At 36.4% G+C, this 16,184-nt stretch overlaps 1 protein-coding gene across 3 annotated transcripts in view; it reads left to right on the top strand.

The window, feature by feature from the left end:
• Window positions 1-16,184, top strand: part of DACH2 (dachshund family transcription factor 2) — a 761,757-nt gene that overhangs the window by 479,901 nt on the left and 265,672 nt on the right. For all 3 annotated transcript variants that reach the window (XR_008995031.1, XM_057495299.1, XM_057495298.1), the window contains exon 4: window positions 5,684-5,815. Coding sequence is in view for 2 of the 3 variants with exons in the window: in XM_057495299.1 (XP_057351282.1) it covers window positions 5,684-5,815 (132 nt within the window). In the remaining variant the exon portion in view is untranslated. The remainder of the gene's footprint in view (window positions 1-5,683; window positions 5,816-16,184) is intronic.

The raw sequence follows: 16,184 nt of genomic DNA on the forward strand, positions 1-16,184 counted from the left end.
TTTTTTATGCATTCTATTACTCTGTGTCTTTTGATTGGTGCATTCAATCCATTTACATTTAGGGTGATTATTGAAAAATATGTACTTATTGCCATTGCAGGCTTTAAGTTTGTTGTTACCAAATGTTCAGGTTTAGCTTCTTTACTATCTTACTGTCTAACTTAACTCGCTTGTTGAGCTATTATAAACATGGTCTGATGATTCTTTATTTCTCTCCCTTCTTATTCCTCCTCCTCCCTTCTTCATATTTTGGGTGTTTTGTTCTGTGCTCTTTTTATTAGTGCTCTCATCTAGAGCAGTCCCTGTACGATGCCGTGTAGAGGTGGTTTGTGGGAGCAAATTCCCTCAACTTTTGCTTGTCTGGGAATTGTTTAATCCCTCCTTCATATTTAAATGATATTCGTGCTGGGTACAGTAGTCTTTGTTCGAGGCCCTTCTGTTTCATTGCATTAATTATATCATGCCATTCTCTTCTGACCTGTAGGGTTTCTGTTAAGAAGTCTGATGATAACCTGATGGGTTTTCCTTTGTAGGTAACCTTTTTTTTCTCTCTGGCTACCTTTAATACTTTTTCCTTGTCTTTAATCTTTGCCATTTTAATTATTATATGTCTTGGTGTTGCCCTCCTTGGATCCCTTGTCATGGGAGTTCTGTGTACCTCTGTGGTCTGAGAGGCCATTTCTTCCCCTAGTTTAGGGAAGTTTTCAGCAATTATTTCTTCAAAGACACTTTCTATCCCTTTTTCTCTCTCTTCTTCTTCTGGTACCCCTATAATGCGGATATTGTTCCGTTTTGATTGGTCCCTCAGCTCTCTTAAAATTCTGTCCTTCCTGGAGATCCTTTTATCTCTCTCTGCATCAGCTTCTCTGCATTCCTGTTCTCTGTTTTCTAGTCCATTAATGGTCTCTTGCCTCTCGTCCATTCTGTTTTGACATCCCTCCAGAGCTTGTTTTATTTCTGTATTTTCCTTTCTTAGTTCTTGCATATTTCTCTGCAAGTCCATCAGCATGGTTATGACTTTTGTTTTGAATTCTTTTTCAGGAAGACTGGTTAAATCTATCTCCCCAGGTTCCTTCTCAGGGGAAGATGTAGCAGATGCCGAAGCTGTCTGGGTTAGTCTTGTCTAGATCATATTTTTTTGCCTTTTCATGTTGACAGGTGCTATTGACTGTCAGCTGGGAGCACCACACTTTTCACTTGCTACTGGCCTTTCTTTACTGGGACAACTGCGACCCTAGTGGCTTGTGTTTGGTAATTGCGTGTAGACTGGGTCTTTGTGTCTTGCCCAGCCCATGTGGAGGAATCTCCCTTCCTGAGGGTGTGTTCTGCCTTAGGCTGCTTCTCTGCTTTGCAGTGCCTGGAGGGGTAATGGACGGTGGGCTGTTTGGCTGTTTACGTCCGTGAGGGTTCTCAGAGCTGTTGCCCAAGGGATTAGTGCACCTGGTTTTCCCTGTAATTTCCAGCCACTGGGCTGTGACCTGTGTTGTTTCCATCCAGCTCGTACATCCCTGTCCCTTTAAGACTTTGAAAAAGCACTCACTTTTCTTTGTCACATTGGCATCAGCTTCGGAACCCTCTCAGAGGTCTTGCTGCCCTTTTTCCCTGGTTTTCAGCCCTCCACGCATGTGCTCTGGTCCGGGTGGCTGGGGCTGGGTGTTTAGCAGTCCTGGGCTCCCTCTCCCTCCCGCCGGGAGCTGGGGGGATGCGTGCTCGGGTCCCGCCGGGCTGGGAGTTGTATCTTACCCCTTTCACCAGGCGCTAGGCTCTCGCACGTGTGGATGTAGTCTGGCTGTTGTCCTGTGTCTTCTGGTCTCTCTTTTAGGATTAGTTGTATTTGTTGTATTTTCAAAAATATTTATGTTTTTGAGAGGAGATTCCCACTGTCCTACTCACGCCACCATGTTTGCTCCTCCCTTTCCCACTCTTTTTAACAAATTCTCTTAACATTTGTGTAACAAGTAGTGAAATGGAACATAATTTAGGAAATGTTGATGTAAGACAAGCTCAGCGTGCTTCTTTCTGGCTTTTAATCATTTAACAGTAAATGTAATAGGAACATTTGAAGAGATTATTAGACTTTCAAACTCTTAAATGCCTATTATGCAATTATGCATTTTCAGAAGAGTCTACAGGAAAATAAACCGTTGCTTGGCAACCTGGTATTTTGTTAGGCAGTTCAGCCTATAGGACAGCAGTTTGCTCAAAGCAGCAGCTAGTTTTCTCCTGGGTTCCTGGTTTGGTTGCATTCTCTACTCTGCTCTGCTGATTGTCCTGTCAACCCTTACTAATTGTTTGTTTTCCTGTCTCTGACTCCCTTCTGAGTGGCAAATACACTGCCTAATTGTATATCCTCCAATCTGTTGTTAGGACACAATGAACTTCAGCAAAGACTAAGTATATCTTCTTTCCGTGTCTATCTGTAATTCAACAAAATGTGCCAATATCTCATGCCAGTATAGTGAATTTCTAGTGCCTGCATTGTATGATGGCTTTGCTGATATCTAGCCAAATGCAGCTGCTTTCAACTGTTGGGAACTTCCCATAACTGTGTTTTGTCTACCTTGCCCTCACAACTATACAGCTGAGTAATTTTTAATGTTGTATCTATCCCTGAATGGTGATTCCTAAGAATCAGTGCATTTTTACTCTTCACTTGGGTGGCCTGCAACTACTTGCACATGGCTACCCTTTGATTCTACCTGTCTTTCTATTCTTATGGCTTTCTCTTTAGTTGCATTCTGAATCTTTTAGAGTTCATTTGCTTATCTGAATAAGAGTTTAGAGTGCAAGCATCTCCTGAATATGAACCTGAATACTACCTCTGTTTGGAAATAACTTACATCTTCTCAGTTGATTTGTAGGGAATTTCAGAACTGTTTCCCTAGATCCAATGTGGTATAGTGCATTAACATTTTATTCTACCAGATGTTTCATTATTCATGTTTTAGCACATTACAGTTGACACAAAGTAGCTTTAAATGCAGATAATGAACAAGCCAACACACAGTACTTGACTGGTAGAGTGAAATAATGTGGCCGATCTAAACTGCTTTTCATTTTTGAAAGGGTATTATTAATGTAATGCTTTGACTGTTAATTAAATTAAATGTCATTTTTGAAATATAAAACCATAATGCAGTGAACTGACTCACCATTTCATTTAATTAATTGTAAACCTCAGGATTTGATTTTTCATAGTTCTCCTTTAGTTAATTTACTTGTTCACAGTTTTGACAGAAAAGCTTCAAACTAATATGAAGAGATGGGCACAGTATAACCAATTAAGAAACTAAAAAGTTGCCTTAATTTTTCTTCAGATAATTGATACGAATCCAAATTCACTATTTTTCCCCTTTTAAATTTTACTACAAGCCATGCATTTTATCTCCCTTGCATCTCTAGTTTTGAGGATTATAGATCACATAAAGTGGTAAGTCTAATGCTTGTTTACCTGCGAGAAAAGCATGCAAGATAATACAAAACCACAAGGGCTTCAGAAAACGATATAGTACAAAGTAAATCTAGTCAGAATTATTGCTTCACAAAGGACTGTAAAGACCATTTATTCCAACTCCTTAATTTTACATATGAATAGACTGAAGACCTGAGAAGTTATATGACACAATTTCTCCCATGTTATGTTCAGTGAGCCGTAGTACATCACTGCAGACCCATTTTAGGAGTTTTAAAGAAATAAAAATTAAGATTAAGCAGGTAGAAATTAATCGACAGAGCAATTGGGATAAAAGTCAGGAGACATGAGTTCTTATCCTCCCCTTGCCATTGACTGGCTGTGTTATATTAAGCCCCTCACTTTTCCACTCAGGAACTCAGTTTTTCATTTATAAAATGGAGGGGTTGGATCAAATATTCGTTAAAGTTCTTGTAACTCTTAAGAACTTTTTGCACCACCCTAAGTCTGAAGTTGGAGCTTGTATACTTACTAACAATAATAATAGTCAATTACACACACACACACACATGTGCATGTGCATACACATAAAATTATGATATGTTGGGCATGTTCATATTGTTATGTTGAATTTTAAATCAGGAAGTGAGTGTAAATTACCATAAAGGTTGTACATTGTGATTTAGTCAATAATTATAAATTTTAGTGACTATACATTGAGACAATCATGAAGTTAGGTGAACAAGAATGGAAGGTACTGAGGGTACAGAAGTAGACTCTCCAATATCAGAAAGTGCAAAAGGTGAATGATTTCCCTGTAACACTGAGTCACTGCCTTTCCAAATCTGTTTCAGTCAGTTAAATATATGTAATATGAACATAATGTAAAAATTACCATTATCAGATTCAGTGATGGAAAAAGACAACCTATATGTTACTGGCTGCTTTGAAAAAGAATTTATATATTACTGGGTGTTTATGTAGATACTTATGTATAGTTGTAGCACTTTCAGTTTCAAAGGTATATTTTCATACACATTAAACTTACAGTTTTCTATTTATCTGTTGCAAGTTGAAATTCTGGTTTCCAAGTAAAATTTAATTCAGCATCTCCTAAGTCGGCTTGTTCCTTTTGTGTGATATTCCAGGGCTGCATTCTAAGAGCTTGGTGCCAGGAGATGATTTGCTTTTTAAGTCCATCAGTGTTACACTACACAGAATCTTGAGTTTAAGAATTTAACTAAATAGTTGAATTAAAGGATAAATTGATATGGTTTATTTGAAAGGTCAAATAAACATAGCATCTACTGCATTGCATTCCATTTGCTAGCTTATGGTTTTACTTGAAGACATAGCCATCCAATTGCTGTACTGAAAACTGAACAAACAGGATTTAAGTATTTATAAGTTAAAGTCACTGCTATATGGACCATGTGGCAATACAAAATATGTGAGTTAGAGGCTAAGCTTCTAAATTTCTAATCAAATGTAAGGAGATACAAGAAAGGCAGCTAACAATACAAGACTGTATGTTGTATAGGGGTCATATATCTTTACAGATTTTTATTAATTCACAGTTGAACTACTTCAGCACTTCAACAAATATATTGAGGTCCCATCAGGAAACTTTGTTTTTTGCTCCATGTCCTCTCCTATATAACTGACCTATGGCAGGTCAATGTGAGACTGTTTCCTCATCTTCAAAATGAACAGATTGAACTAGAATTAGTATTTAGAACTCCTAAATATCCTTGCAGCACCTTAATATTTCTTTCTGAATTTGCTCACCCTTCATTCGAAGGTAACTCTCAGAAGCAAGACAGCTTTTCCTTTAGCAGAAATGCCAATGAGGATTTTCACCAGAAAGTGATTCCTTTCAGCGTTTCAGAGTGCTTTCTCTGACAATGTTGTTTTAGATGTAATTTAATATATGGTGAATTATTTCTAAAACAACTGTCCAGAGTGTTAAACAGACACCAGAACACATTAGTAAAAGCTGGAATTTCTCAATTTTCATATCACTCTCATTTCCTTTGTGTTTTGAATTAGAGATCAGACCCAGATTTATGCTTTTATTAGATTTTTATACTGCCTAGTGTAAAATGAAGTAACTACGTGAGTTGAAAATTACTTTGTTAAAGAGTATTATAAATCAGAAGGGTTTATTTTTGGCTTATGCTGTGCAGCATAGGCCTGTTAAAGACATGTATCCAGTTTTTAATTACATTAAGAAAATGGTCCTCATTTTAAAAGGGTTGGTTCTGGTTTTAGGTATAACAGCTGCAGCAATGGCTGAAGCAATGAAGCTGCAGAAGATGAAGCTTATGGCTATGAACACACTTCAGGGAAATGGAAGCCAAAATGGGACTGAATCAGAACCTGATGATCTTAATTCAAATACAGGTGAGGGTCTTCAAAAATCCAAGGCTGGTGACTCATTGACTTATTCTGGGATTGGAGAGAGGAAGAATGAGTGGACCGGGAAGAGTGATATGTGTACTCTTATTATAAGCAGTTATTACAGAAGGATGTTTAACCCTGCCTCTAACTTGCATGTTGAAAATAGAAAACCATTACAGGTCAGAATTCCATTTTAGGAAAGGCTGAGTTATCTCTGTTGTTTTGTAGTAGTGAGATTAAATTCTAATTTCTGATTGTACCTACTGCTTGCTAAAGGCTGCCCCATCAGTTTCACCCCAGGCTTCATCTTTCTGTAAATAATTTACCACTGAAGAACAGTTCTGAGAATATACCCTGGCTGGGCTAGTCTCTTCAGCTGGAGTATCACTTCCTTAGCTAAGTGAAGGTGCTGTCAGAAACTCGAGGCATTATCAACATGGGATAAAACAAGGGGGTAAAACAAAGAACAAGCAAACAAAAAAAGAAGAAAAGGAGAGAAGAGAAAAATACCTCTGGGGTGGAATATCCCCTCCCTTCTTACTATTTGTTTTTTCTTCTTTACCCTGTAAGAGTTGTACTTTGCCTTGCATCATGGAACCGCTTCTCAGATCTCTTTCGGAAGTAGGCGGGATTATAACTATCAACACACATGAATGAATACATATATAATTTTATAATTATTTTATAACTATTTATAATAATTTTAATGGGGAATAATAAGGGGTGACCAAAAATGGTCATAGGAGCCATAGGTTTTCAATCTAACTCTTCAGTTCAGTTCAGTATAGTGTGATAAGCAGACTGGTAGCAGCCTTATCTCTCTTCTTTTAGGCTCCTAGAAGCTCAAGCATGGTGGGGACTTATTTTGGAAGGAAAAGGAAAGGGGAATGAAATACAGAAATTTTTGAATCAAATCAGTATGATAAACCACTCTGACTTTAATACCATGTGGCTCTCTTCATCTGAAATTGAAATGTTCATGATGATTTACAGAGTGAGAATTGGTCTTTAGCCAGTGCTCACAGTGGGGACTCAATGGAAAAATGTATGCTTTTACTGGATTCATAGCAACTGGAATTAGCACACAGATAAGGCTAATATTAACACTAAGCAAAGAACAGCAACAACAGTAAGAAGTTACCAATTACTATGTACTACTCCCATTTTTCCCTTTAGTTCCAAACATTTTTATATTTAGATATGATGGACATATAACATTGCATAAATTTAAGGTGTACATGTTAATTTGATACACTTGTATATTGCAATATGATTACTACTATAGTGTTAGCTAACACCTCTATCATGTTATCATTTCTTTTTTGTGATGAAAACATTTAAGATCTAGTCTCTTAGCAACTTTCAAGTATAGAATAAGTATTGTTAACTATAATCACAATGCTGTGCATTAGGTCACCAGAGTTACTCATCTTTTTTCTCTCATGTTAACTCATTTAATTTTAACCAAGTTCACAAAGAAAAGGTATTTTAAATACTCCTATTTTGCAGTTCAGGTTATGGAGTCAGAGAGTGATTCAGACTTGCCCATAGTCACAAAACTAATAAGTGGCAGAGCTAATTTTCAATCCCATATCTGCTGAAGCCCAAAGTATTTGCTCTTTCCACATTCTTCCTCCTCTGCAGTGCTGTTTTTTAACAGCAACTTTATTTTATCAAAATAAAATTGGAATAGAGCTTGTTTTTATGATGAGGATACAGTGATAAACTGATGATCAGTTTCCTAGTCCTAACACCTTGTAACTCATACTGGCTTTCAAATCTTACAGTGTCTTAAAAGTGTTCAGCATTTGACAAGAGGCTTCTTATAAATAAAAATATTTTTTGTATCAATAAAAGTTAGTGGGAGCTCAAGCAGAATTTCTGTCATGTTTTTCTCAGGTACACCAGTTTCAGAAAGACTTTCTACAAAATTTCTATGTTTTTCCATTATAACATGAAAACATAAAACATTTTGAGAGATATACTGGTGAACTAATTCCTAACTTGGTAAATAGTTAATTTCCCTAGCTTCATATAATCTGGCCTAACTCCAGACATTCATCCTTCTGATGAAAGAAAGTATTAAGTTTCCTTTCATGCATAAGTTATACTTTATGCTAAAGAAATCAAATTAGAGTAGTCACTGTGCTTGATCATGAAGAGATTGCAATCTATCCTTATCTTGATATAATGAAGATTAGCAGATATAAAATACTACTACTTCTAGTACTACTAAAGATTTAAATTAAGAAATCCCTGATGTTTTTCAAAGCCTATAAAGGACCACTGCTACCATATATGTAAATGCAAACCAGATCCTGTTACCAACAGGGATCTCTTTGGTCATAACACTTTCCTCTGTGGGGGAAAAGGAGAGCAAGTTGCCTGAAAATAATTCAAATAATTGTTTTAAGGAAAGTTGGTGAACTATAACTTAAATAACTCAAGGAAATCAGGAAAACAATATATGAACAAAATGAGTTCAAAAAGAAATAGGAATCATAAAAAAGAACCAAACAAATTTTGGAGCTGAAGAATATACTGGAAAGAATGGAAACTATATAAAGAGCTTCAATAATAGACTTGATCAATTAGAAGAATCTGTGAACTTGAAGATAGGGCATTTGAAATATTCTATTCAGAGAAAAAACAGAAATCTGGATGGTATCCCATCCAGAAAAACCAGATGGGATACCAGGATTTATTGGTTCTCTAGAAACAATACATACATTATGGGAGCCCCAGCAGGAGAAAAGAGAAAAAGAAAGAAAGCTTATTTAAATAAATAATGACTGAATAATCCCCAAATCTGTGGAGGGAAATTGACATCTAGATTAATGAAGCTCAAAATCCTCCAATAGGATCAATCCAAAGGAGACCACACTAAGGCACATTATAATCAAATTGTCAGAAGTCAAGGACCAAGAGAGAGAATTTTGAAAACAACAAGGGAAAAGTGATTTGTTCCATATGAAGAAACAACCATAAGACTATTCATAAATTTCCCAGTAGAAACGTTGCAGGCCAGGAGAGAGTGGGATAATATATTAAAAATACTGAAAGAAATAACTGCTAACAAAGAATATTATAACTTGCAAAGTTATTTTCTAAAAATTAAGTAGAGATAAAATCTTTCCCAGACATACAAAAACTGAGGGATCTCATCACCATTAGAGCTTCCTTACAAGAAGTGCTTATGGATTTCTTTATATTGAAATGAAAACCTTTAGACAGAAATGTAAAATCATATGAATGAATAAATCTCACTGGTAAAGGTAAATATATAGACAAATACAGATTAATGTAACACTGTAATGATGATACATAAATTATTTCTAACTAATAAAGTTAAATAAGAATTTAACACATAGAAAAAAAGAAGCAAACTGACTAAAGAACACAAAGTGGGGGAAAGTAAAAGTGTAGAGTTTTTGTATGCAGTAGAAGTTAAGTTATTATCAACTTAAAGGGTTTAAGTACATATTTTATACAAGCCACAAATTAAATAAAGTAAAAACCTGTATGAGATGCACAAAAGATAAAGGGAAGAGAATCAAAGCAAATCACTATCCAAATAAATAAATAGCAAAGAAAGATAGCAAGAAAAAGGGACAAAGCAACTTTAAAACAGAAAAAAATTAAAAAGATGGCAATATTAAGTCCTCACTTATCAATAATTACTTTAAATGTAAATGGATTAAACTCACCAATTAAAAGGCTCTATGTGGCTAAATGGCTAAAAACCAAGATCCAGTAATATGCTGTATACAAGTAATTCAATTTGGATTAAAAGACACACAGGTTGAAAGGAAAAGGATGGAGAAAGATATACTGTGAAAATAGTAACTAGAAGAAAACGAGAGTGGCAATAATTGCATTAGACAAAAAAGACTTTAAGTCTTAAATTGTTTCTAGAAACAAAGGTCATTATATAATGGTAAAAATGTCAACAGGAAGATCTACCATTTATTAATATATGTACCCCCAACATCAGAGCACCTAAATATATAAAGCAAATACTGGCAGATCTGAAGGCAGAAATTTAAAACAATGCAATAATTATAGGGAACTTCAATATTCCACTTACAGTAATGGATAAAATTTCCAGATAGAGTCTATAAAGAAAAAGCTGACTTGAATACTATAATTCAAATGGGCAACAGACATATACAGAAATTTCTACATAATAACAGATGAATATACATTATTTTCAAGCATACATGGATCATTCTCCTGAATAGATCCTATTGTTGGTCACAAAACAAGTCCTAACAAACTTACAAATATTGAAATCATACCAAGTATCTTTTCTAACTATAGTGAAATGAAACTAAAAATCAATAACAGAAGGAAAATAGCAAATTTTATACACACATGGAAAATAAACAGTATTTTTTAAGCAACCATTGAGTCACAGAGGTAATCAAGAGGGAGTTTTTAAAGTATCTCAAGACAAATGAAAATGAAAACAAAATGTATCAAAATTATGGAATGCTGCAAAAGTAGTACTAAAAGAGAAGTTATGGTACAAAATGTTTATATTAAAAAATAAAATAACTCAAATAAACAATCTCATCTTACACATTAAGGACCTAGAAAAAGAAGAAACAGCTAAGTCCAAAGTTAGCAGAAGGAAGGAAGTAATAAATATTAAGTAGAAATAAAGCAAGTGAAGCATTAAAAAACTAGAGGAAATCAACAAAAGTGTGATTTGATTTTTCTGAAAAGATAAACAAAAATCAACAAACCCTTAGCTAAACTAAGGGAAAAACAAGACCCAATACATGAAATCAGAAAGAATGGGCATTACAATGATGCTTCAGAAATATAATGGATTATGAGGCCTTATTATATACTGACAAATTGGGAAAACTTGAAGAAATGGACAAATTCCTAGAAATATACAACCTACCAAAACTGAATCAAGAGGAAATAGAAAGCATGAGTAGATCAATGTGCTACAAAGAATTAATTATTAATAAGGAAATTGAAATGGTAATCAAAAATCTCCCCCCAAAATAAAACCCAGATCCAAAATGTTTCTCTGGTAAATTCTAACAAACACTTAAAGAAAAATTAACTCTAGGACTCAGACTTTCCCAACAATTGAAGAGGAGGCAATGTTTCCAAATTCATTTTATGTACCCAGCATTAGACTGATAGGAAAGCTAGATAAGGATACCATAAGAAAAAATACAAGGACAATACTCTTGATAAATGTAGATGCATAAATTCTCAATAAAATACTAGCAAGCTAAATTTCACAGCACATTAAAAGGATAATACATCACGACCAAGTGGGATTTATGCCTGGAATGCAAGACTGGTTTAACATGCAAATCAATCAATGTGCTACAAAGAATTAATAAAATGGAAATAAAAAACACAGTTATCTTAATAGACACATAAAAAGTATTTGACAATGTTTAACATCCACTTATGATGAAAAATGTCAACAGAATAGGTAACTGACAACATAAAGGGTATATATGAAAACCTATAGCTAATGTCATAATCAGTGGGGAAAAACATAAAGCTTTCCTTCTATGTTCTGTTACAAGGCAAGGATGCCCCCTCTCAACACTTCTGTTCAACATAGTACTGGAATTCCTAGCCATAGCAATTTGGTAAGAGAAAGAAATAAAAGACATCCAAATCCAAAAGAAAGGAAGTAAAATTATCTTTATATTGCAGTTACATGATCAAATATGTAGAAAACTCAACAACAAAAATTTTAGAATTAATAAATGAAGTCAGCAAAGTTGCAGTACACTAAATCAATATTCAAAGATCATTTGTGTTTATATCAACACAAAATGAACTATTCAAAAAAGATTTAAGTAAACAATGCCATTTATATAGCAACAAAAATAATTAAATACCTAGGAGTAAACTTAATGAAAGAACTGAAAGACTTGTACACTGAAACTTACTAAATATTAATTATGAAAATTAGATAAGACACAAATAAGTGGAAAAAAATCTTATGTCCATGAATTGGAAGAATTAATATTTAAAATGTCCATACTTCCCAATGTGATCTACAGTTTCAATTCCTATCAAAACACCAATGGAATTATTCACAGAAATAGAACAAACATGTTTCTCTGGTAAATTCTAACAATTTTTTTATGAACCACAAAATATCTAGAATATCCAATGCATTCTTGAGAAAGAAGAAAACTGGAGGCACAACACTGCATGATTTCAAAATATACTACAAAGTTACAGTAATAAGGACAATTTGGCAGTGGCAAAAAACAAAAACAAAAACCAGACACATTGACCAATGCAGGAGAATTGAGAGCCCAGAAATAAATACATGCATTTACAGTCAACTGATCTTTGACAGAGGTGCCAAGAATACACAGTGGGGAACATAGTCTCTAATAAATTGTGTTAGGAATACAGGCTATCCACATAAAAAATAATGAGATTGAATCCTCTTTTCACACCATATACGAAAATCAAATCCAAATGGATAAAGACTGAAATGTAAGACCTGAAAATGTAAAACTAGAAGAAGAAAATGTAGGAAAAAATATTGACATTGATCTGGTCAATTATTTGGATTTACCACTAAAAAAATAAAAGTGAGAAAAGAAAAAATAGACAAATTTGATTTCATAAACCTAAAAGTCTCTTGCAACAGCAAACAAGCAATCAACAGAGTGAAAAGGCAACTGGTGGGGTAGGAGAAAATGCTTACAAACTATATATCCGATGAGGGGCTAAAATCCAAAATATAAAAGGAATTCAAACAATCCAATAGCCTTAAGAAAAAAACAAATAATCTAATTAAAAAACGGGCAATGTGGATAGAAGACGACAGCACCAGTTGTGAGACAGAGAACTCCTACCAAAACCACAAATAGTATGAAAATATAGTTAATACAACTAACCCTAAAACAGCAACAGGAAAGAAGGCTGAACCAAACTGCACACAGACCTCACAAACAGACCAGACCTCATGAAACAGGGTAACCTATGAAAGCCTTGATCCAGTGGGACCCAAGCCCTTCCTCCACTCCAGCTCACTGGTGGGAGGAGAGAAACGGACTGGGGAGGGGTGGAAGCCTGGGACTGCTGAACACCCAGCCCTGAAGATCTGCTTTGTGAGCAGAAGCCTACATTGTGTGGTGCTCTGGAGGATGGGGAGCTGGGATAGATGCAGTGCTTGAGAGACTGATAGTCAGGCTATTTGTGGAGGATGGGATCCACATCTGGCTGCTCTGGGACAAAACAAAGGTGGGTGGACTGAGAGGCTTCCTAGCAGTGAGAGGGATGCTGAAGGAGCGGGATTTGCATGGAGCTTGCTGCGTGGGAGAGGGGAGATGGGGACAAAGTTGCCTGGGTGAACTCTTCCCAGCAGGTTGGGAACTTTGAGGAAATTCAGGCACTCTATCCCCTGACTGGCTACTCAGCTCTGAGGCCCCCCCACTGTGACACACAGCCTGCTGAGCCTTCCTCCTGGCCTGACGACACTGGGCAGCAAACCACCAGTCAAAGTGCTGGCATCAGGCCAGCCCAGAGGGAGTACCCACCTACAACAGCTAGAGACACAAAGCACAGATGCTTACACCTGTGTGCTCAGCTCACTGGCTCTGATAATGGAGACAGGCACCGCAGACGGGAATCAGAAAACAGAACTTTCCTCCCCACAGACAACAGCTTTGCTCCCCTATGATCCCCAAACTCACTCGAGGGGCTAAGGAGCTCCAGAGACTAGAGCTTCTGGGCACCAGAGGGCACCACACAGAAATACGAAATGTCAAAAGTACCTGGATCAGACCAAAATCTCACAAACTCCTGAAAAAGGGCCAAATGAAACTGAAGTCACCAATCTTCCTTAAAGAGTTCAAAATAAAAGTCATAAACATGCTTACGGAGGTATAGAGAAATATTCACGAATTCAGGAACAAATTTAACATGAAGATTCAATCATTAAGAAATTCCATATCTGAAATGAAACATACAATGGAGGGATTTAAAATCAGATTAGATGAAGTAGAAGAGATGGTAAATGGAATAGAAATTAGAGAAGAGGAATACAAAGAAGCTGAGGCACAAAGAGAAAAAAGAATCTCTAAGAATGAAAGAATATTGAGAGAATTGTGTGACCAATCCAAACGGAACAATATGCACATTATAGGGATACCAGAAGAAGAAGAGAGAAAAAGGGACAGAAAGTGTCATTGAGGAGGTAATTGCTGAAAACTTCCCCAATCTGGGGAAGGAGATAGTCTCTCATGCCATGGAGGTGCACAGATGTCCCAACACAAGGAACCCAAGGAACACAACATCAAGAAATCTAATAATTAAAATGCCAAAGATCAAGGGTAAAGACAAACTTTTGAAAGCAGCTAGAGAGAGAAAAAAGATCACATAGAAAGGAAAACCCATCAGGCTATCATCAGATTTCTCAACAGAAAACTTACAGGCCACAAGGGAGTGGCATGATACATTTAATGCAATGAAGCAGAAGAGCCTCAAACCAAGAATACTCTACCTGGCAAGGGTATCATTAAAATTTGAAGGAGGGATTAAACAATTTTCAAAAAGGGAAACCTGAGAGAATTCACCTCCCACAAAGCACCTCTACAGTGCATTTTGAAGGGACTCCTATAGATGGACGTATACCTAAGACTAAATAGATGTCACTCAAAGGACAAAGAGTACAGAATGTGATTCACAACATACAAAGAATGGAGGAGGAAGGAAAACGAGGGAAAAAAAAGAACCTTTCAGTTTTGTTTGTAATAGCATACAAAGTGAGTTAATAAGAGTGTTAGATAGTAAGGGAATTACCCTTGAACCTTTGGTAACCACAAATCTCAAACCTGCAATGGCAATAAGTATATGCCTATCGATAATCACCCTAAATGTAAATGGTCTGAATGTACAAATCAGATGACATAGAGTCATGAATGGATAAAAAAACAAGACCCATCTATATGCTACCTACAAGAGACTCACTTCAAACCCAAAGATATACACAGACTGGAAGTAAAGGGATGGAAAAAGATATTTCATGCAAGTAATAGGGAGAAAAAGGCAGGAGTTGCAGTACTTGTATCAGAAACAATAGACTTCAAGAAAAAGAAAGTAACAAGAGACAAAGAAGGACATTACGTAATGATAGAAGGGTCAGTCCAATAAGAGGATATAACCATTATAAATATATATGCACCCAACACAGGAGCACCAGTATATGTGGAACAAATACTAACAGAAATAAAGGGGGAAACAGAATGCAATGCATTCATTTTAGGAGACTTCAACAAACCACTCACTCCAAAGGTAAAATGAACCAAACAGAAAATAAAAAACAGAGGCACTGAACAACCTTTTAGAACAGATGAAACTAACAGACATCTACAGAATACTCCATCCAATATCAACAGGATACACATTCTTCTCAAGTGCACATGGAACATTTTCAAGAATAGATTATATACTAGGCCACGAAAAGAACCTCAGTAAATTCAAGACTGAAATTGTACCAACCAGCTTCTCAGATCACAAAGGTATGAAACTACAAATAAATTACACAAAGAAAACGAAAAAGCCCACAAACTCAAGGAGGCTGAATAACATGCTCCTAAATAATCAGTGGATGAATGACCAAAAACAGAGATGAAGCAATATATGGATACATATGACAACAATAACTGAAGACCACAAAAATCTGTGGGATGCAGCAAAGGCCATGCTAAGAAGGAAATATATTGCAATACTGGCCTACATCAGGAAAGAAGAACAACCCAAGTGAACAGTCTAAACTCACAATTAATGAAACTAGAAAAGGAAGAAGAAATGAGACCCAAAGTCAGTAGAAGGAGGGCCATAACAAGGATTAAAGCAGAAATAAATAAAATTGAGAAGAATAGGTTCTGGGGGCCAAGATGGCGGCGTGAGTAGAGCAGTGGAAATCTCCTCCCAAAACCACATATATCTATGGAAATATAACAAAGACAACTCTTCCTAGAATAAAGACCAGAGGACACAGGACAACATCCAGACCACATCCACACCTGTGAGAAACCAGCACCTTGCGAAGGGGGTAAAATACAAGCTCCGGCCTGGCGGGTCCCAAGCGCCCCTCCCCCCAGCTCCTGGCGGGAGGAGAGGAGTCAGAACGGGAGGGAGAGGGAGCCCAGGACTGCTGAAAACCCAGCCCCAGCCATCCAGACCACAACACAGACATAGTGCATGTGCGGGGCCCTGGATACTAGGAAAACAGGGCAGCAAGAACAGTGAGTGGGTATCGGAGGCCGGCGCCAGAGGACAAAAGAAAAGCGAGTGGCCATCTTTTTCTTTGTTTTTTATGTTGTTGTTGTTTTGTTGTGGTGAGTACATTTTGGAAGTCTTA

This window comes from Manis pentadactyla, chromosome X (genome assembly GCF_030020395.1).
Source record: "Manis pentadactyla isolate mManPen7 chromosome X, mManPen7.hap1, whole genome shotgun sequence".
NCBI classification, from domain to species: Eukaryota; Metazoa; Chordata; class Mammalia; order Pholidota; family Manidae; genus Manis; species Manis pentadactyla.